This window comes from Colias eurytheme, chromosome 2 (genome assembly GCF_061535395.1).
Source record: "Colias eurytheme isolate Ceu_HAF_F1 chromosome 2, ilColEury1 Martin Lab GWU primary, whole genome shotgun sequence".
Classification (NCBI taxonomy): Eukaryota; Metazoa; Arthropoda; class Insecta; order Lepidoptera; family Pieridae; genus Colias; species Colias eurytheme.
The window spans coordinates 4,561,242-4,583,151 of record NC_142981.1 but is presented as its reverse complement, the minus strand read 5'-3'; the positions used below and the strand labels follow the sequence as shown (position 1 = coordinate 4,583,151).

The 21,910-nt window shown below is 33.8% G+C and overlaps 5 protein-coding genes across 8 annotated transcripts; 3 read left to right on the top strand and 2 right to left on the bottom strand.

Moving 5' to 3' along the window:
• Positions 1-909: 909 nt before the first annotated feature.
• Positions 910-3,371, top strand: Maf1 (repressor of RNA polymerase III transcription Maf1). Its single transcript, XM_090111970.1, has 4 exons — positions 910-1,600; positions 1,677-1,797; positions 2,015-2,292; positions 2,495-3,371. Exons 1-4 carry the CDS (start codon positions 1,395-1,397, stop codon positions 2,553-2,555), a joined length of 666 nt encoding a protein of 221 aa, XP_089968096.1. The 5' UTR covers positions 910-1,394; the 3' UTR covers positions 2,556-3,371.
• Positions 3,372-4,945: 1,574 nt separating this feature from the next.
• Positions 4,946-9,793, bottom strand: Pcif1 (Phosphorylated CTD-interacting factor 1). Its single transcript, XM_090111961.1, has 7 exons — positions 8,495-9,793; positions 8,235-8,375; positions 7,383-7,559; positions 6,304-6,572; positions 5,746-5,956; positions 5,489-5,547; positions 4,946-5,256 (listed from the first exon to the last, which is right to left on the bottom strand). The coding sequence occupies exons 1-7, from the start codon at positions 9,422-9,424 to the stop codon at positions 5,034-5,036; spliced, it is 2,010 nt and encodes a 669-aa protein (XP_089968087.1). The 5' UTR covers positions 9,425-9,793; the 3' UTR covers positions 4,946-5,033.
• A 1,615-nt stretch (positions 9,794-11,408) lies between these two features.
• JMJD4 (jumonji domain containing 4) lies at positions 11,409-13,271 on the top strand. Of its 3 annotated transcripts, none has more exons than XM_090111924.1 (3): positions 11,409-11,514; positions 11,780-12,408; positions 12,496-13,271. In XM_090111924.1, the coding sequence occupies exons 2-3, from the start codon at positions 11,891-11,893 to the stop codon at positions 13,154-13,156; spliced, it is 1,179 nt and encodes a 392-aa protein (XP_089968050.1). In that variant the 5' UTR covers positions 11,409-11,514; positions 11,780-11,890; the 3' UTR covers positions 13,157-13,271. The 3 variants fall into 3 exon arrangements, with proteins under 3 accessions (XP_089968050.1, XP_089968057.1, XP_089968063.1); XM_090111931.1 differs by having other exon boundaries at positions 11,411-11,518; XM_090111937.1 differs by having other exon boundaries at positions 11,446-11,464.
• On the bottom strand, positions 12,970-14,819 carry Amacr (Alpha-methylacyl-CoA racemase). Of its 2 annotated transcripts, none has more exons than XM_090111945.1 (3): positions 14,741-14,819; positions 14,350-14,478; positions 12,970-14,194 (listed from the first exon to the last, which is right to left on the bottom strand). In XM_090111945.1, the coding sequence occupies exons 2-3, from the start codon at positions 14,455-14,457 to the stop codon at positions 13,166-13,168; spliced, it is 1,137 nt and encodes a 378-aa protein (XP_089968071.1). In that variant the 5' UTR covers positions 14,458-14,478; positions 14,741-14,819; the 3' UTR covers positions 12,970-13,165. The 2 variants fall into 2 exon arrangements, with proteins under 2 accessions (XP_089968071.1, XP_089968078.1); XM_090111952.1 differs by having other exon boundaries at positions 14,680-14,753.
• A 2,971-nt stretch (positions 14,820-17,790) lies between these two features.
• Positions 17,791-21,689, top strand: shv (DnaJ heat shock protein family member shriveled). The gene is made up of 5 exons (XM_090111915.1): positions 17,791-18,379; positions 18,461-18,637; positions 18,936-19,103; positions 19,832-20,042; positions 21,510-21,689. Exons 1-5 carry the CDS (start codon positions 17,930-17,932, stop codon positions 21,563-21,565), a joined length of 1,062 nt encoding a protein of 353 aa, XP_089968041.1. The 5' UTR covers positions 17,791-17,929; the 3' UTR covers positions 21,566-21,689.
• Positions 21,690-21,910: the final 221 nt, after the last annotated feature.

Genomic DNA, 21,910 nt, shown 5'->3' with positions numbered 1-21,910 from the left:
AAGATGGACGTAGTCCGTAGAAGTTCTTGCAGCCGCGGCAATTTATATAAACAGTGCGTTTAATTATTACGTACCTACATGTGCACCAATAACAATAAGTGTACTCTGCCGTCTGCGATGATATCATTTTCCAATCTCTATTTTCCTTTTTTTTATTTCTGTATAAATAAAACATTATAAAAAAATATGTTTAGATTTTTTCAAATGTTTAAAATGTTGTACATTTTACATTTAATTTAATTTTAATAACCTATAAAACGAAACTTGAAATATTACGGACGGATGTATTGATTGGTGATATTTGATCAATTAGCACAATTTGATCAAAATCATGCTCATTGTATATTGTTATTTAATTTTTAAGAACAAGTAACTGTTTCATACTTACTATTTTACTCATTTTATAAATATATTCATTTTTTTCGAAAATGTATGAAAGTGAGTTATGAAAAACATCTAGAATAATATAATATAATAAATAGAAAATAAAACATCTAATTTATTGAGTCATAAGGTTTTTATTTTTGTGTAGTTCATGCCGTGGATTCCAAATAATTAAATTCCTTCATGTCGATACAATTCTACGAATTGTAAAACCTCATTGCTTGTCAACATCGGCGCCGCCATCGCTATCGGAACATGGAAACGTAAATTTCATTGACGCGCAACGATACTGTCTCCGCTGACGAGTAACAACAATCTGAACAAGACACCAACGTGTGAACGCTGTTTGCGGAGCGCGCCAAGATCCTTTGAAGTGTGCACAAAAAACCGACAACATTCGGTTGGCCTGCCAATATTGGCGCCAACTAGGCTAATGAAGCCAACATACCGCCAAGTAGCTCTCTACACGTTGGCCCAACCCGTTGGCCCAACACGTTGGGCCCATGTGTACTGCCACCATAAGATTTATTTGTCTCTACAGGTCAAGAAATTGTTTTTCTTTTACGGTGTTTGGCGTAGATTTACTGAAGTGTAACTTCTAATTGAATAGTTATTTTGATTAAGTGTTTCAACGCGGTTCTAACGATGTATGATATGGATTCTGACGTCTAATATTACAGAGTGATAAGTGTTGTGTCGAATAGGACAACAAGTGACGCGCCATTGTGTACACATACGCTATATTTACGAAAGCTATAAACATTTTGCTAACGACCTTAGCAGTACAAAAACCTAAATTTTTACTCTTATTTGTGATGTACCCGCATTCCATCAGCGCGGAAGAAGACCAGAAGACGAATTTGATTCCGAGTGTTAATCTTCTCCATTCAAAAAGAAAAGGAATATTTATACACCCCTCTGCTATGTACAGAAGTAGTGCACCTTGCACAAATATTACGTTTACGACAAGAAGTTTGTGTGGGTAAAGAGAATAAACAAGAGCATTAAAGATGAAACTCTTGCAAAGTGGTCGCCTGGAGGCACTGAGTAGTGCACTGTCCATCTTGAATGGAGACAGCGCTGTGCAGGGCCGTGTAGAAAGCTACAGCTGTAAAATGGCTGGTGGTGAGAAGGCTTTCTACAAAAGGTTTACTGCAGCGGGTGAGACAACTCACAACCTTCAGGCTCTATCACCACCAGAAAGTGTTACATATAGGTTTGTTATTAACAATTTACCTGTCTTGTATATACACAGATCTGATTTTATGTATAAAGAATATTATTATTTTCAGTCGAAGCCTTTCTGGTGATGAGGAGGGAGTCCTGTGTGATACTATATCACGAAAAACCTTATTTTACTTGATTGCTACACTGAATGCTGCCTTTCCAGATTATGATTTTTCATTGGCAAAGGTAAATATTATTAAATAGGTTTCATACTATGCAATATTTTGTAAACAAATATTTTTTCCATACCTTTGCATAGAAATAATATTGATAACCCAGAAGGAATTTTCATAGATTTTGAGGTATAGTTGAAGTTTTGTGTTGACTTATAAATATAATACTTATATTGCACAAAAATATATAAAAGGTATTACGTCTTTCTCATTTTTTCTTGTATATGCAGAGTTGTGAATTCAGTGCTGAGCCATCATTGACATGGGTGCAAAGTGCAGTGGACGCAGCTCTTTCTGCGGTGGGTGGACTCCGCTGGCGACAGCTGAAACCTGCCTTATGGGCTGCTATTGACGAGGAGGTCCAGCTAGCTGACTGCAGAATATATAGCTACAATCCTGACTTAGCCAGCGACCCATTTGGAGAGCCTGGATGTTTGTGGACCTTCAATTTTTTCTTTTACAATGTGAAACTGAAAAGAATTGTTTTCTTCACTTGTAGGGCAATGAGGTAATGAAAACGCTAATATAAATATAGTTCATAATACAACCAATTAAATATGGTTTTAAATCACTTGATATATTTTTTTTTTATAATTGTATGTATTTATGATGTTTATATACTACATACAACTACTATGAAATTGATCATATTATGTTATATCAATATTTATAGTAAACTTTAATAATTTATTCATGTTTTTTGTTTACAGCCCTGTTTGTGCTGACTCTGGTGTTGATTTTGCTATGGATGAAGATGAAGAGTATAATTAAAATTAATAAATTTTGCAGACTACCTTGTAAATTTAAAACTAAATACTTATTTTTTCATTTTATTAATAATAATTTATACTTTCTCCTTATTCTTTACATACATTTTTTTATTATTAACAACTAGGTAAAAATACACAATTCATATTTATAATAACTAATTCTACAGATTTAATGTAAATGTTTCAAAAATCTTAATTGTTTATGTATATATTTAATTAAACTTTATACTTCTAAAGGTTATGCAACTACATAATTATAATAATAACAGATCTCAATTTCAAGCACAAACTCTGAATATGCCTGTTAAGATTTATTTTCTTAGTTAGTCATTATTTTATAACATACAGTAAAGATTAGGTCAATTTTAAAGTCATAGATATGTATTTCAATTCAGTATAAACTATATTTTAGTAGCAATTAATATATTTTAGTTGATTAGTTCATTTGACAATGTAAAAGTATCTCAGACTAATAGCACTGCACTACTTTTATTACTCCTTAAAATAATTTAAACTTATGGAAAACCTTTGATAATCACAATGAATTTCTGATGTAAAATATGTATTACAGAATTTAAATTTTAAAGGGTTTGAAATTTAAACTAAATTAGTGATGTTAAAGGTGTGAAAAGTATCAGCTGTATTCAGTTGTATATTACGAGTGTTGACGTGGGGTAGACAGTAGGCTTTATAAATTAACGAATTAGTAAAATATTGATGGTATTGTGGAATGTCTCGGTAGTTCCGCCTATTGTTTCGGCGTTTTTGGCTAAAGTAGATATGTAATAGTTTTTCTTTAATTAAAATTTTGTCTGCATCAATTGTTTTATTTGTCTTCCTTCCTTTATAAATACATCTGAAAGTTGTAGGTAAAAATGCTGTGTGGAGTTCGTTTGAAATAAAATAAATCTTTTTCAAAAAAATATAATTAAACAATCAAAATATAATATCTTTATAGAACTATACAACAGTGAAAAAGGGGCCCTTAATAAAAGAACTTACAATAGTTGATAACTAAAATCTTTTCGAAAACTATGTACATTGCGCGTTATTACTATTTACATGTCCATATAATATCTTAAAATTCTAGTTTACATAATAATATACTCTACTTGATTTAATTAGCACTGTCAGATTGTTTATACAAGTTATAAATTTAGCTGTTTTAGTCAATAATATATCTGCAACAAGGTATTATTTGAGGACTAACGTAATATATTTTTTTTTGATATATCTAGTCTACCTTCACTGAACAATAAAGGCAGATATTTGTTTTGTGAAATAAAATTGTGAATAGCCTCAAATGATACATAACATATAACCCGATTACGCGAATGGTTCCCTGTGAGATTTTCCGCTCAATTTTGCAATAGATTCCAATTACATTTTAATTTGATAGTCTACAATCAATAGTTAAATGCAGAGGCCCTGAAGTAGCGTTTCTCAATTAAAGATCACCTCGATCCCACCCCAACAAATCTAAACTATTGTAAAATTTGAAACTAATGGAGATATCATAGACCTTAGTCCATATGATTTTGGTAAATATATATTTCTAGTAAAATTCTAATCATTTGAACATATAATGTTGGTTTAAAACTCATCTATTCATAATTGTCACAAATAAATACAAAAAAATCACTATAACAAAAGAAATGAGAATAGTACAAGTAAACCCCAATAAAATCGATATCGCCATTCGTTTCAAAGCAATCGACACAAATACTTGTCGCGCGGTGAATTAAGATCGTCTCAGAGAATAGATGATAGACAAAATTTATGTACCTAAGACAGCGCCGATATTCCTCCAGTTTCGCCGAGCGATCTATACACTCATAATATTTGTGACGTATATGAGCGTACCTTCACGGACCTTGTAGTGCTACAACTATAAAATCAAAGAGTGATTTTAGATAAATTTGCGAACATTTACCTGAAACCACTAAATCATCAGCAAACCACACACGCACGGTAAAAATTTGGGCGGATATCACTACCATAGTAAAAAGAGAGAAATACATCACGCCGTTTGTATGTACGCGGAGCGCTTGGCCACGCCCCCCATTCATGTAGGTACAACACACACACACACACAACGCCGCGCCGCTCGGTTTCCCACTCTGTTACCGGTCTCGTGAGGGCCGCGCCATTGCTGTTGTTTGTTTATACAATTACTTATCAATGTGACAAGTGACAATCCTGCGCCTCGCGAGTTTATGTACCGTGCGTTCCTAAACGCCTGGAGTTGGCCTACTTCAAGAAGCTTATATCTAATACACTGGAGATTGCACTATGACCATTAACTTGTAACAGGAAAATATGACGTTGAATGACGCCTGTATGTTTTTTTATCCCTTTCACACCTAACTTAGCAAGTTGGTGTGAAAGTTAATGGTCATAGTGCAATCTCCAGTGTATTAGATATAAGCTTCTTGGCCTACTTCTTCTCTTATTACTGTCACTACGGCGATTGGCAATATTACGTTCGTTTGTCGCTGGGTGTCTGCGGGGTGTGTGGGGTGTGCGGGGCGTGTGGCTCGGGCTCGGCGGGCGGGTCGGGCTCGCGCAGCTTGGCGCGCGGCCGCCACGCGTCCAGCAGCGCCTCCACGCGCTCCTCCGTGGGCCCCCAGCGCGCGAACCCCGCCGCGTTCTGCAGCCACACCACCACCGTGCCCCCGCCCCATCTGAAGTACACCTCGTTCCTGCCACACGAGTATAGTTGATAACTAACTATTGCACAATGCACACAGAAATAAAAATTTACAATTAATAAAGTAATGTCAAACAAATGCACACAGAAATAAAAATTTACAAATAAAGTAACTTAAAACAAATATATAATTTATTGTACCATTTACGCAAAATATAGGAAAATTTAACATATATGTACTTGTATTTTATTTGATATTTGAGTGAAAAAGAGTTACTACTTACTTTGGAAGCACATGTTGAAAGCCATGTCGATATTCATGTTCAAATGCAGGAATGACAACCTGTAAGAGATTTTAATGATTTCTAATATTTGTAATACATAAAGTATACGTGTTGAGAGTATATAATATATATTTTTTATTGCAAAATAGAAAAGGTAACTTGTACCAATCATAAAATATGTTAAAATTTGGGTACAATAGATTAGGGCAACTGAGACAATGCGTAAAGTGGTTGAGACATTGTGGTTGGGCACTAACCTGTTTCCGCTTGAAGTGGCTGGCCTGCAGCTTGTGCAGCGCGTGCGTGCTGCGGTCGGGCCACTCGGGCAGCAGCACCACGAAGCTGAGCGGCTCGGCCGACTCCTGCAGCAGCCGCTCCATGTGCCGCAGCGCCGCCTCCAGCAGCTCCTCGCAGTACGGCGGGTGCGCCACCAGCGAGCCCGACACCGGCCGCAGCTCCAGGAACGGCCTGCAACACGAACAATCAATGTTTTTTTACATGAAATTTATCTTTTTATTAAAAATACTAAAAAATATTTTTCGTCTATACATTCACAAAAGGACGTGAAAGTGAATTTGCTACAAAACGACATGAAATAAAATATAATATTAATGTCAATACAATATCAAGTTGTTTGTTTAATTAAGCTCTGTTAATACAGATAAGTAAATTTCTAGATTTGTTGATTTTTTTATTTAACATTGACTTGGCATAATTATTTAGCAAATAAATTTAAAAATTCGCTTGCAATTATACTGTTAATAAATAATATTATCATTAAAAAAAAACCAAATAAGCTCTTCGAGCAACCTTACCCCCTAGACCCAAAGTACGAGTCCGTATCAGCGAACGCGGAACAGTACTGTCTGAAGTAGCAATCCAAGGGGCTCGCGAAGCACTCGAAGGTGACCCCGAAGCAGCGCTGCAGGCACTCGAGCACGGGCACGGGCGCCGCCATCTGCGTGAGCTGCGCGTCCCCGCCCGCGCCGACCCACGCCGCGTACCGCCGCAGCAGGCACCACACGCGCGACAAGAACTGCTCGAACTTCTTGTCGTCGAAGCAGCTGTAGCGGTACAGGTGCTCCTGCAATTTGAAACATTATTAGTTAAATTATATTAGATATACTATATAATAATGATATCTTCATACAAGTTTATAGTTAACTTAAAGCACTTATTGATTTAAAAAAAAGACGGGTTGCACTCCGGGAGTGCCGGCAGAAGTGAAAACTTGATTATTAACGTTGAGCATGTTTGATTTTTTGGAATAGTATCCGTCTTACGCTTTTTCGATCAGGTCACGTGTCCTGACGCGAGTTTAAGATTTTATACCCATTACAGAAAAAGTGCTCAACGCCGCTAAAGAAGTTTTCACTTCAAAAACACTAGTAGGAAACTACAACTGTACATGCTGGTGATATAAGTAAGTTTTATCCCACGTTTATACGCAAATCGAACCTACGAAAGGCGGACGGGCAACAAATTAAAATAAAATATCTAAAACTTCTTCAAAAAAACTCAATCCACATTACATTGGGTTTTAAATTTTTTAATTAATATATCTACGATATGTCTTGTACAACAACTTATAAACGAAAAAATATTGAGTGCATAATTAAAAATAAAAAAATTGGTTGTTTGTAAAGTAGGTTTACGATCGAGATGTTTACGTGATAACAGCGCTCGAGATGAGACGGGAGATCGGTCCGTCTCTCTCTCGTTATACTTGCGATCGCGCTCGTGAGGTTTTGGTGTGACACAAGTTTCTGAACATGTCACCCGACTAAAACGATTTTAAAAACGTTATCACGTTAAAAACTTTTAACGCAGCCTTCTACTAGTAGCAGAACCTCAACAGTAAAATAAATTTCTCAGTTAAAAAGTGAGCACCCACCAATTTTTGTAAATACGCAGCGTTCAAGACTTGTGTTTCGCCCAAATATCGCAGTAGAACTTGATCGCGATCGAGGAAGTGTTCGACGAGCGGCGGTCTTGGTGCCGGCAGCGCAAACTGCACCGGGTAGCACCACACCTTGCGGAGCGCCGCTTGTTGGAGCGGTGCCGGCATCTCCTGTTTACGATACCAACTTAAATATGACCAGAAAATGATTAGGAAAAAGAAAAACTTACTAATATAAACATGATTTTTGGACATTGATTTAACTAGAAGTGATGAGAAATTCTATGTACTCGGAGAAAATAAGTACCAATTATAAACAAATTGTTAATATTTAATCAATTTAATATACTATCCTACTGATATTATGATACTACAAATGTACACATGTACACACAAAATAATATAAATATTTGACTACTTAGTTTTTTGATCATATAAACTGGCATAACTGCTTCTCAACTCCCTATAGCATTGTATGAAAGATTTCATTTGAAAAAAAAAAATAGGTAGAGAATGTATTGCTAAAAACCATCTTCTTAAAGTAAACATTACTATTAAAATTTTTCTATCCAATAAGAATTTTTATTACACACATGAATCAATTAAAAAATTCATTCAATGTGAAACATGGTGTAGTTTAATTACACAATAATTACTTGCATATTTTTATGATAATATTATTAATATATTGTTTTATTTTTATGCAATAAAAACTAAATAAAATCATACCTACATTATAGTCCTATAGGATACTTCAATTCTTCAAAAATCAAATAAGAATTGAGTAAATTAATAATTCATAATTATGTTTTTGTTTCGTTTGAATATATGTATATAAATGATTACCTGAATACCATTTTCTTTTAAGAGAATGCTATGTTTTTCTCTTATTTTTCTTGCATATTCGGCTGATAAATGGTATATTTTTAAACATATGCCTTCTACAGATGCCTTAGCTGTTTCTGCTAAGTGTGGTTGACATTGTCTCTGAAAAATAAATAATGGAAAATAATTAAATATATTTTCATGTAGATTTGTTTTATCTCCCAATACATATCATAGCTTCTGAATTAGATAGCAAAGAACAAACGCAGGAATATCCTTACTCTCAAATGTGCTAATCGATCTTGAAAGTCATCATAAGTTGCACCAACAGTTCTCCGTAGCCATTGAAATGTATCCTCTGCATTCCATTTCACAACTTTACGGCTTTCAGGAGAAGCATTTCTGGATTCTATCATCTTCTTAGCTGCCTCTGCATATCGAGACAGCTGTTTTCTTGCATCCCCGGTAAACTTTGGATGAGTTAACTTTATAGGTATATCATTCATAATTTCCTCATACATTGACCTTGAGATCTCTGGAAAGCAGTGACTGGGTAGTAATGGATCTGACCCACCCTGGTCGTTCACTTTCCTTTCCATCAACCATCTGTTAAATGAATCTTTAGGAGCATCTATACTTTCCCTAGTGTGACAGAGTTCTTGATAACATTGTCGCAATTTATTTGCTAATGTAAACCTGAAACCCTCGATTTCTGGATGAGGATGCGGGCAAATAGTAGGCGGACGTTCATATATCACAACATTTGTTGGCACTTCAATGTCCCAAGGACCAGCCAGGACAAACTTTTTGGGTGGAGGACCATTATCTTCTGAAGGTCGTCTTTTATTTGCACTTGGTGTCATGTTGCCAGCATTAGGAGGACCTGTGTGACAAATCCCTAAAGGGTCTGTTATTGGATCAAAGTCTCTTTTAACAGCTGGTAATTCCCACATAGATTCTCCTGATATTTTATTCCAAAAATATGGACGATTCTCTCTCTTAGACCAATATTTTCGCCAACCTTGTTGAATAAGATCAGGATGTAGATCTGCTGCAAGATGCGGTGCAAGAGGTGCTGGTACCCCAGGCGTTTGTGGTGTATCCCCACTTCCACTAGGTGAAGATTGTAGCTCCGGTGACGAATCACTTTGTCCTGTAGTATTTTCCCATGAAGAGGAACCAGGAACAACTTTATCCCGAACATCGTTCATAGCGGTGATATTTTTATTGGATCTTGTCGTAAATTTCTAAATCACCAATCTACTTCTTTAAAGTGAAATAAGTTTCAAAATATTAAATTAATATGAATAAATGTTAACTAATAAGTCTCCTATAAGCCTGTTATTTTTGTTGGAATACTTGGTGTTGTTACCGCCAAGATTAACAATTGCATACAATGCTTTAATATTAGTGAAACACATGATAAAATATATTTAATTAGTCTCAAAACTCATTTTATCAATTATTAAACATAAATGCACCAGAATTTTATGGAAACACAGTAAATATCGAATGTTTTACGAAAAAAATTGCTTTGCGTAGCTCCCCAAGCACTGCCATGCACAGATTAAAGAAATGAAAGCTAATCAACAGACGTCAACAACAAAATTAGTGTTGTGATCATTACGAAAAATTACGGTTTAAATTAAACATCACTTTTTAAAGCATTAATACAAATATTTTGAACCTTTTGAAGATGGTAGATGATGGTAGACCTGTGTGGTAAACTGAGGTAGTAAACGAATAGCAAATTAATCGAATTACGTAGCTACTAATATATGATTTATAATAAATAATTTGGAAAATCCAAAAGTGCACGCCTCATAATTTTTTTTTAATAAATATTTATTAATTATTATTTTTGTTTATTTAATAACAATTAAACCACATCGAATCAGACCCTGAAAAATGAAAGGGTTCTATTCCTGAGCATACTCAAGCGTAAGAGAAAATAATTTGGAAAATCCAAAAGTGCACGCCTCATAATTTTTTTTTAATAAATATTTATTAATTATTATTTTTGTTTATTTAATAACAATTAAACCACATCGAATCAGACCCTGAAAAATGAAAGGGTTCTATTCCTGAGCATACTCAAGCGTAAGAGAAAAAAAAAGACTCGATTAGTAAAGTATTTCGGTCGCTATCGTGTTAACAAGAAAAAGGATCCGCACATACAGACACACGGACGTCCAAGACAGAACTTTTTTAAACTGTTTTTTAACTAGTTTAAATAACAAAAATGACATAAAAAATATCATGAACGTTAAAAATAGTGTTTTTTCTTAATATGTGTGTGTATGTATTATCTTACAAGTGCAATGTATGATACATAAAGACATTTTAAGTTTGAAAAATCAGATGTTTTGCGCGAAGTGACAGTAGTACCCACCTCAACGCTTCGCTTATGAGGCGTGCAAAAAAAGACTCGATTAGTAAAGTATTTCGGTCGCTATCGTGTTATCAAGAAAAAGGATCCGCACATACAGACACACGGACGTCCAAGACAGAACTTTTTTAACCTGTTTTTTAACTAGTTTAAATAACAAAAATGACATCAAAAATATCATGAACGTTAAAAATAGTGTTTTTTCTTAATATGTGTGTGTATGTATTATCTTACAAGTGCAATGTATGATACATAAAGACATTTTAAGTTTGAAAAATCAGATGTTTTGCGCGAAGTGACAGTAGTACCCACCTCAACGCTTCGCTTATGAGGCGTGCAATATAAATAAAAATTTAAAATACTCGGCAATCGTAATTTTGTTTCTGTTAAAATCATCATTTTTCATTTTTGTTTTCGTATTGTATTTAATTCGTCGCACTATTTTATCCATTTTCATTATTATTTCTAAAGAATAATCAAAAGATAAAATGAAATATGTTTATTATATGTTAGCCCAGTCGTGTACAATCACACTGCAAATTGTAATTGTAATCAGTAAATTGCAAGTCGGAATCGCGACAATGCGAACACATATTACTTGCTCTGTGGCGTACACGGTACAAATATGAAAAAAAAAAACATTTAGTATAAAAAATTGGTCACTCCTCGCAATTAATCACCGGGGCAATCGTTCCCCTCCATTTTTTATTATTTATTGTTACCGGCAACTGAAAGATATCATCTGAAATTTTCAACTGTCTATCTATCACAGACTCGCTTGCCTATGTCAATGCCAAAATTGATTTAATGACAATTGACAGATCGAGTGACAGATGAACACTGAAAGGTGAAAACTTGAAAAGTACAAACTACAATACAATACAATTAATTACAATAATTTAAATTTCAGGGGTAGGTACGTCACGAGTAACTGAAGAGTACCAAATAGATATTATTAAATTTACGATCCTATAATATATACCACTAATTAAAAAAATAGTGGTTAGACTAACCACTAACCCTAACCTATACAACCACTGGTTACATTATTTAACAAGTTGAAGATAACAGGGAATGTTTGCTACAGTTAATTTCTTCCATCGAGCTAATATTTTTCAAGTGGCATGGTATTATTACGTAGTATTTTTTACTTGATTCATGAATGAGTATTTTCCAGATGTAGTAATGAAAGTTTTATTAATGAGATGAAATGAGATGAAGATGAAATTGAAATATGTACTGATCAATTGATGAAAATTAATTAAAAACATAATATAAGTATATTAAAATGCAAACTTTAGAAATAAATAACATCCACAGAAGTATTTTTCAAACTCAGCCAAATTATTGTCAAATACCAGTTGTTGACTATAAAAATTTACCATATGACACCTTTTTTGAAAAATTCATGTTACCAAATGCTCCAGTTATAATTCAAAATATATGTAATGAATGGGAGTCTTCCAAACATTGGGTTGTGAATGACAAAATCAATTATGATTATTTTATGACTAACTATGGAGAATTTGAAGCTCCAATAGCAGACTGCAACCAAATTAACTTCAATGCTCAATGCAAATGTGATATGAAAATAATAGACTATATAAACTATTTAAAGAATGAAAATAAACCAAAGCTTTTGTACCTTAAGGACTGGCATTTGAAAGCAACTTTACAAAAGGAAAATCTTGCTTATAATTTTTACAAAGTCCCTACATGTTTTGCTTCTGATTGGCTAAATGAATATGCTGAAGATATGCAAGAAGATGATTTCAGATTTGTTTATATAGGTCCAAAAGATTCATGGTATGATTTGATGAACTTTTTTTAAACACTAAATACCTACAGTATATGAATTTGTATTTTTCATAATTTTAATAATTATTTTTTTAGGACACCATTACATGCAGATGTATATTCCTCATACAGCTGGTCAGTGAATGTTGTGGGTAGAAAAAAATGGGTTCTCTTTCCACCAGGAGAAGAAGAAAAACTAAAAGATACCCTTGGCAATTTGCCACTACTTTTCAACACACAAGATCATAAAAATATAAAATACTTTGAAATAATTCAAGAAAAAGGAGATGCAATATTTGTACCATCTGGATGGTACCATCAAGTTTTTAATTTACATGATACTATATCTGTAAACCATAACTTTATTAATTCATGTAATATAGAGAAAGTCTGGATGGCATTACTAAAGAATTTGGAAGATGTAGAGAAAGAAATAGCAGAATTTAAGGACAGCCCAGAATTTGTTAGTCAATGTCAAGTGATTTTAAAGTCCTTATTTGGTATGGACATGCAAATTTTTATTAATTTTATTATCTACATTGCTAAAAAACGATTAAATCAAATGCATGGTAAAAAGTTTACAGTATTTAATGATTATACATTTGGCAATAACCATATCACATTTGACTTAAAGATTCTATTAAAAATCTTAAAATACATTGATGACCATCCCTTAATTAACAATAAAATTATAAGCCAAGATTTAATATCTGAACACCATGATATAATAAAAAAAATATCTGAAATAATGAAATAAATAGATGTTTTAAAGATTAGATTTTCTTATGGCATAAACAATTCCCCTGTCTAGTAAGTTATTTATTTCTACTTTACTGTAACCAAGTTCTAATAAAACTTCCACTGTATGTTGACCATGTATTGTTTGTTGCTTTTTCCCACTTGCTTCAGCTAATGTTCTTGACAATCTAGGAGCAGGTTCTGGAGCAACCAAATTATTATGGTCTATATAGAATGAAGATCTAGAAGCATTACATTTGTGCTTATGAACTTCGTTATATTCAACAACCGGAGTAACACATGCATCTAACTCATCAAATATAGCAACCCATTCATCTTGAGTTTTAGTTAAAAATATCTCTTGGAATTTTTTCCTATTTTGTTCTTCATCACCATATTGATTATAATCATCTTCCAGTAGCTGTAAACCTTCGAGGAAATTTGAATAGAAATGAGGTTCTATAGCACCTACTGCCATAAACTTGTCATCTTTTGTTCTGTATGTATCATAGCAAGCAGCTCCTCCATCCAATATATTTTTCCCTGGCTCTTGGTTCAAGAAAGGTAAATTTCTTGATTTGAAGAGCCAATTTGCTACATAGGCAGTACCTTCTACCATGCTTGCATCTATTTGTTGTCCTTTTCCAGATTTCGTTCTTTCGAATAGAGCCATCAAAATTCCTAAAGCAGATATCATGCTTCCTCCAGCAAAGTCTGCCAGAAGATTTATAGGAGGTTTAGGTGGCTGCCCATCTTTCTGTAACATTGAGAGTACCCCTGATACTGCAACATAATTAATATCATGTCCAGGCTTATCTCTATAATAACCACCTTGACCGAATCCTGATAACCTTGTATAAATAAGGCGAGTATTTTCTTTCATAAGGGCTTCAGGACCAAGACCAAGTTTTTCTAATACTCCTGGTCTATAGGTATCAATAAGAACATCTGATGAAGCACACAGTTTCTTTACTACACTCACACCTTCTTTTGATTTTAAATTGACAGATAGCATTCTTTTCCCAGTACACATTACATCAACTGGTGATGGTTCTATCTGTAATTGGAAATTTTTAGAATTAAAATTATATAAAATTAATATTTTCTTATATACATATAGTTGCAGGTAAAGACACAAATAAATTTATATAAGACGTTTCAGTTCCACAATTACTCCTGAATAAACATTTATAAACTTTCAACTGTACTCACTTTAGAAACAACTGTAACTGTTGCTCCAAAATCAGCTAAAATAGACCCACAAACAGGACCTGGGGCCAAACCAATCATTTCCACAACTTTTATGCCTCTTAAAGCCATATTTTCTGTTCCTTTTCAATACTTATTAATAAATAACAATAAGGAGGAATTAGTAAGATATAATTTGTTATTTGTGAAACTGTGACAATAATTTAAAGTTACAAAGTCCACGTAGTTTTAAATACATTAATATTCATATCAAGAAAGAAAAAAAAACAAACTTGCATTTAGTTTATATAATGGGTTATTGTCAACATTCTTTAAAATTCTTTATACTTATACCATAATAAACAAGATAAGTAATAGATTATGTTCTTAAAATAAATTATCATTAATTTATTACTTGAAACTTGAAAACTTGTTTGACTTTGTTTAAACGTTGAAAACATAAACAAACGTCAAACGCTGATTGCTGTCTGTTGTCATGTGGTTGTCATGGTTGCAGTAATAATTTTACGTGTGACCTTGGCTGTTTTCCAATTACAGAGCATAATGCGACTCAGTGCCGCACAATGCCGAATTATGCTGATACTTAATTGGAACATGAAACGCACCAGCAGGTTGCGTGAAGTTCAGTGTTGAAAAAAAAAATATTCATAGAGTTAGCAATAACCTCATTTAATGTGTAAATAAAGTGGTATACACATCGAGATAGTATGTACTACGTACTAGAGAGGCGATCGCTACTATTATACACTCTCTTTAACACGAGCTAGAGGCAAGAATCACAAGTCTCTTTAGTCTGTGGCCTGTGCCGGACTGTGCCCCCCGCTTGCCGCGTCAACACGTGTTATTGCTCTGTTCAAAATGCCTTCGTGTGTGCTAAGATATTGTTTTAAGAGTTCCCATAATACAAACAAAGCCCGAGGAGTGACTTTTCACCAGTAAGTTTCCTTATTATTAATAAGTCATGCATTTTACTAATATTGTTATCATTTTGCGAAAAATCACCACGCGTTCTGCGTTTCGCGCCATTTTTCATAGACTAACAGCACAGACGTGACACTATCGATGAGTCTGTTAAAAAATGTAACTGGATTTTTTTAACTATGAATATACAATATATACTAAGGAAAGATTACCGTGGTGTAGTACCTAAATATTTATACTTTTACCCGACTACGCAAAGTAAAACGGTAGGTTATATTAAATAATATTTATTTATTTACCTATTTTTATTTATTAAAAAAAGGTTCATCAACAGTTGTTCCAATAGGATTTATAAATTATTATGCACAACAATTACAAATAAACACAACATTCACAGGTACTAATACAGTAAAAGTTCCTTAATCGCGCTTCCTTTATTCGCGTTTTCACTATTCGCGGTTTAAAAAAATGCGACCCAATTTCTATATTTGCGACTAAAAATTTTTTTTATTCGCGCATTTAATAAGTATATACATAATAATAAAATTATTCCAATAGGTATCTTACCCAATATCCTTGTCAAATGGACTAATAAGAAAGTAAAATAGATCCTATTACAAGTTTGCCTAAAGTACATAATATTATGTTCTTAAATGATATCGCCGAGGCCTTTGACACAAGCCGCCTTTGTCGCAAGCCGCCTCTGCGGCGATTGATGTTTTTGAGAATGTAAATAAACAGAATGGAAGCAACTTTAAAACTCAATAAATAAAGTATATTTTTAAATGTAGTTCCGTTTATAGGTAGTAAAAGCCGCTTTGCGTATTTATTGTTTCGTCTTTCACATTCGTTACAAAAATTGTGATTGAGTAAGGGGGCGTCCATAAATTACGTGAGGTGTTTTTTTAAATTTTCTGCCCCTCCCTCCCCCCCTGGTGAGATGTCGTGAGATTTTATTCAACCCCCTCCCCCATCCTCGAATCTCACGTGAGATTTTTCAAAATGTGAGTTTCTTATACGTAAACGCCATCAACATTGAATCATCGTTTCCATTTAATTAGGGCTATTATAAACCAATACTCCAAAATTCGATTACATCATGAAGCAAAAACTGATAAAACTATTGATTACTACACAAAACGACAAAAGCTTACTAAATTGATATTATTTAAAGGAAATTAAAATATATAGTTTAATATAAAATCCTCTTTTTATTAATTCCCTAGTATCAGTACCACCAGATAGTACCGAGTAAACAGATTGCACAATGTGTCGCATCTGCACGCATTGCTTAATCTTTGAACTTGAAGCCACGCCTCGCTCGTTCCACTCGTAACCCACCACATCGGCCGCGCGCAATGTTTTTGTTTGGAATAACCTCTCTATGGGTATACATAAGTAATTTGGATTTTGATTATTTCATTAACATTTTTTCCAATGTTTGTAGGTACCTTCATCCATACTTATATTTATTTTTTAACACAATTTGAATTAACTTTGATTATTTCGAAAAAACTATATAATGAAACGAAAGCTTTAAATTTTTTTCCAACAATTAATAATTACTAACGATAAATCGATTGCACGCATCAATTCACGCGCATTACTTTTTCTAGTGCTCGATTGTGCGAAGCGTTGCTGTATTCAACGTTAAGCATTATGCCGCATAATGCGCTCTAGTGCTGTAATTGGAAAACGGGGCTTGTGTCACTCGTGTGTCACTGCTTTTGCCTACATTGCCAAAGAAGAAAAAAGTTTCTGAATTAAAAATAAGATTAAAAATGTCTTTTTTTTTTCAGTTTGCTCAATTCATACTGGTTCAGTATGATCAATTGCAGATTGAGTTGTAATAGATTCGATGCCGAGTCTAATATTTGCTGGAAAATAAAATGTCGAATATGTTACAGACTACAGTAATAATAAATAAAAACCATTCACCAAAAGCGTGGCGATGCAAGCAATTTATGGGATTACATTATCTAATTTCAAGAATTGTTTTGACTAAGATTTACCTTAAATTATTATACAAATATTATTACTCGCATTATTTTACAACTTCATGTTGTAAAAGAATGCGAGCTAAGGGCGTATTCAGAAAGAAAGCTTGAAACTTATATGCGCTTATCGGCGCTTGTCAACGCTGGTTCGTTCTACACAAAGGAAGCAGGTTGAAGCAGACCAAAACAAATTTTATATGGCAGCGCCCAGCGCTGACCGCGCTTGTTGAAGCTTGTCGGAACTTGTCGGCGCCGATCAGCGCTTATCGGCGCGTGTTCATATATTTTCCTGCGCTGGTTACCAGCGCTGACAAGCGCCAATAAGCGCTTATACGTTTCAAGCTTTCTTTCTGAATACGCCCTTACGCTTCCATATAACAACATTACCTATCGTTTTTTGGTAAGAGTTGGATAAAAATACGAGGCTATTTTCTATTGGTTTATTGAATTTTGACATAATCTCTTTTAGTTCTAGGCTTTTCCGTTCTCTCGACCAATCAAAGAACGACGAATTGTCTTGTCTAGCTGACTGAGTTAAAATCTGTCAAAGTTGAATAAATTGTGAATGTGATCGTAGAAGTAAAATGTGTTTCGTTGATATTGGAGATTGTAATTTAGAAAACCAATGTTTTATGTGATAAAATAATAATAGATATATTTTAATCATGCTTCTCAGGTCGACATACGTTTGGATCTTTTACTTCATATCAACTTTAGTTTTAGTAACCGCTGGTCGGGATTTTTATCAAATACTTGGCGTATCACGCTCGGCATCAACAAATGATATTAAAAAAGCCTATAGAAAATTAGCAAAAGCTCTGCATCCAGATAAGAATCAAGACGACCCAGATGCATCGCAGAAGTTTCAAGATCTTGGAGCCGCATATGAGGCCCTGTCAGACCCTGAAAAAAGAGAGTTGTACGATAGGTGCGGCGAAGATTGCTTGAAGAAAGATGGTATGATGAACAATAATGATCCCTTTGCGAGCTTTTTCGGTGATTTTGGTTTTCATTTTGGTGGCGAGTCTCAGCAACATGAAACACCTAGAGGGGCGGACGTTGTTATGGAACTTACTGTTACATTAGAAGAACTATATAATGGAAATTTCATTGAAGTAAGTACAACAGGTTTTGTTTTTGTTTTCATATATAATTTCTATGTAACCAGATAAATATGTATGATGACTTGATTTCAGATTACCCGTAACAAACCAGTAATAAAGCCTGCATCAGGGACTCGAAAATGTAACTGTAGACAAGAAATGGTAACGAGAAATTTGGGTCCAGGTCGTTTCCAGATGATGCAACAAACAGTCTGTGATGAATGTCCTAATGTTAAGTTAGTTAATGAAGAGAGGCTTTTAGAAATTGAGGTAAGCTCTTTTGTTATTTACTTAGGAATGTAGCTTTTAATTAAAAGTGGCTTGAAAAAGATTATTATTTTAAAGAATACAGAATAGGTGCGAATGAATTACTATGAAAATAATAAGTTAATTTACTGTACAAAACAAACCCGGGCTCCAAATATTGACTGTTTTAATGTTTTTCAAGAGTTAGCTAGATTTTATGATTAAATTGAGGAAAATCAGTAAATGAAGCCCTTCATATTTCATACTTATAGGTACTACATTGTTGGTGTGTGTTAAACTATAAAAATAAATATGTATACAGGTTGAAGTGGGTGCACCAGACAACCATAAGACAAAATTAAGAGGTGAAGGAGAACCACACATGGATGGTGAGCCGGGCGACTTGGTCATTGTGTTCCGTACAGAAAGGCATCCACAATTCACAAGACGCGGTGATGATTTATACACAAATGTCACTATATCTTTACAGGTTAGTTGAATCAATGATCTGAAGATACCTGGAAGTAATATGTTTAAAAATATATTCAATAAGCATAAAAATTGAGATCTAGAATTAAATAAAATGTGGTCTTAGAAATGCAGATTTAATTTCTCAGAATTGATTTCCACACTTTAATTTCACATGCCATAAATTGTATCAAGGCCATATTTGTGATAACAATACAGTTGATAAAACAACTGGTATATTGCGTTTCATTAAAGAAACGAATCTTCAATGGCGGCCAAAGCTGACACCGACGTATGGTAGGGTCAGCAAAAAAGAAAATAAAAATAACGTAAATGGATAATTATTTTATTAATTATTTCAAATTGTTTGTTGACAAACTTTTTTGTTATGGTATTTGTGTATTTATATGAATTATCATATTTACGTATACAGAATGTAACAAAATCCCCATAATATTTGTAATGAGCCCATAAAACTGAACAACTTTTCCCAAAGAACATATTTTGTCAAATTCCAATAAAACATTATTTACTTTCGCAAATGCATTGTAAATTTATGATAAAAACTATTATAGGGAAAATCAAATACATTTTAGTGAATGTATTTTTCGATATTTTTTTTGCATGCCGTACGGCCGTGTGTAAGCGAGAGGGAATGATAAGCGCCGCCATTGAAGATTCGTTTCTTTAATGAACTGCGTTATACATATAATTAACAATGTGTTAATTAAATTGTTTCCTTTCATACAGGACGCTCTTACTGGATTCACATTGGAATTAATACATCTTGATGGGCATAAAGTGTCAGTATCAAGGGATAAAGTGACATGGGCTGGTGCTCGTGTAAGGAAGAAGGGCGAAGGCATGCCCAACTTTGAAAATAACAACCTACATGGTAACCTGTATGTCACATTTGACATAGATTTTCCGAAACAAGACTTTACTGATGATGAAAAAGAAGGTAATTGATTTTTAAATTAAAATTTCATGTCTGTTAGTAATTTGCTTATCAATAAATTGAAGACCAAATATGTTCTATTTTGCCTTTAAACTAGTAGGGGAGCCCAGGATGCTAAATGTGGATTTACTCGAGCGTCACGGGAACCTATTAGAATTGGTAGATTAGACCATAGCGAGAAAAAAAGGTCCTATAATGTTTTCACTTTTAGCGGTGGGGAAGGGTTTTTTGATTTTTTTTAATTTAAAAAAGAAAAAAATTGGCTTGGAAATACTCAAGCGCGTTAGATATTGATATTTTGCATGCTCCAGGACGTCACTGAAAAAAAGTATACGTTAATCTGACGATTTAAGTGGCGGTTTAATCGCTATGAAGAAAGGGTAAAAAATTAAAGTAATATTATTCGAGCGCGTCAGATTAATATATGGGGGGGTTAATTACAATATAAGAAGTCCCCATTTCGCTAATCTGATGATTCGAGCTCATAGAAATCTAAATAACAAGACACATAGAAGTGCTTTAATGTCATAATTCGTATGAAAACCGCTGTCGCCAAAATCAACACATTCAAACCGAAAGCTAAACAGTACACACAAGTAAACTATGCCTTTTATTGGACAGCTTGATTTTAGTGAAAACTAACTTATCTATTAAATTAAGCTTTTGAATATGTTTCCTAACGCACGAATTTACGGTTTATTTTAGAATAACATCCCTAAGTATATGAGACTTTTTGCTCCAATACGAACAAACGTGATAATAAGAATGGTCGACTGTGTCATTCATTGTTATTTCGATTACTATGGTGACGCTCGTAATACTTGTAAATATTCTATAATTTTAAGGAAAAACGGCATTATTTCTAAAAAAAAATATTTTCCGATGAAATGTTATTCCTTTATAAGTATAATTACAACTTGTGGAAGAATTTCCGCAATGGGAATTGCTGAAACACACCATGTATACACTCATACGTCTCCAGAGCAACTGAACAGTGACGAATGCACTGGTGTTGTGCAAATCACCTGAGTGGCGACAAGGTCACGCACGCTTACGACTTCTAGTGTCTTGTTATTTAGATTTCTATGTTCGAGCTCAACCTTAGGGAATTATGGATTATTCAAATTTTCCAGCGGGGCCCCTGAGCGCACCCACCAACCATAACTGCTCATATTGTCTAGAGGTACTAATGAATAGCTAAGGTACCGTCCCTTATAGTAATCTGACGCGCTCGAGTAAATCCCAAAATCCCCTCTTGGGCTCCCCTACTATAATAAAGCAAGTTTATTGAAACATTTGTATTATATTTTATACATAGCAATTTTACCTAATATACAAATAATTATGATACTTAGTTTTAGAAAATAAGTTTTAATCCCATTTGATTTATGAATTTTTAAAACGCTTACAACAAAGCTCATACTGATTGAATTTGCAAAGTCATGATAACACATTTTTTTATTGTTTCAGCTTTGCGGAAAATCCTCCGACAATCACCAAATAATAAAGTGTATAATGGACTTTAGTGAAATAAAAATTGACTTTAATTTATTTAAGTAGTAGTGAATTTGAGTGGTATGATCATATAACATGTGAGTCAAGATATGAAAGCTCAATGGTTTTTGTAAAATAAAGTTTTCATGTACCTAATGATTTTTTATTTTATTTTACCCATAAAACCATGTTACAACCATTAGGTATACAAGTGAACACAGCAAAGTAGGACTATTTTCGATAGGATCCTAGTATAGACGAAAGAAAATTTGTGTCAGTCTGGCAGATTGCACAGTATTGAAATTGCACTATAATAATATAGTAAAATAGGCTCTATATGGAGACTTGGGTTTAATTACTTTTAATAAAACAAAAAT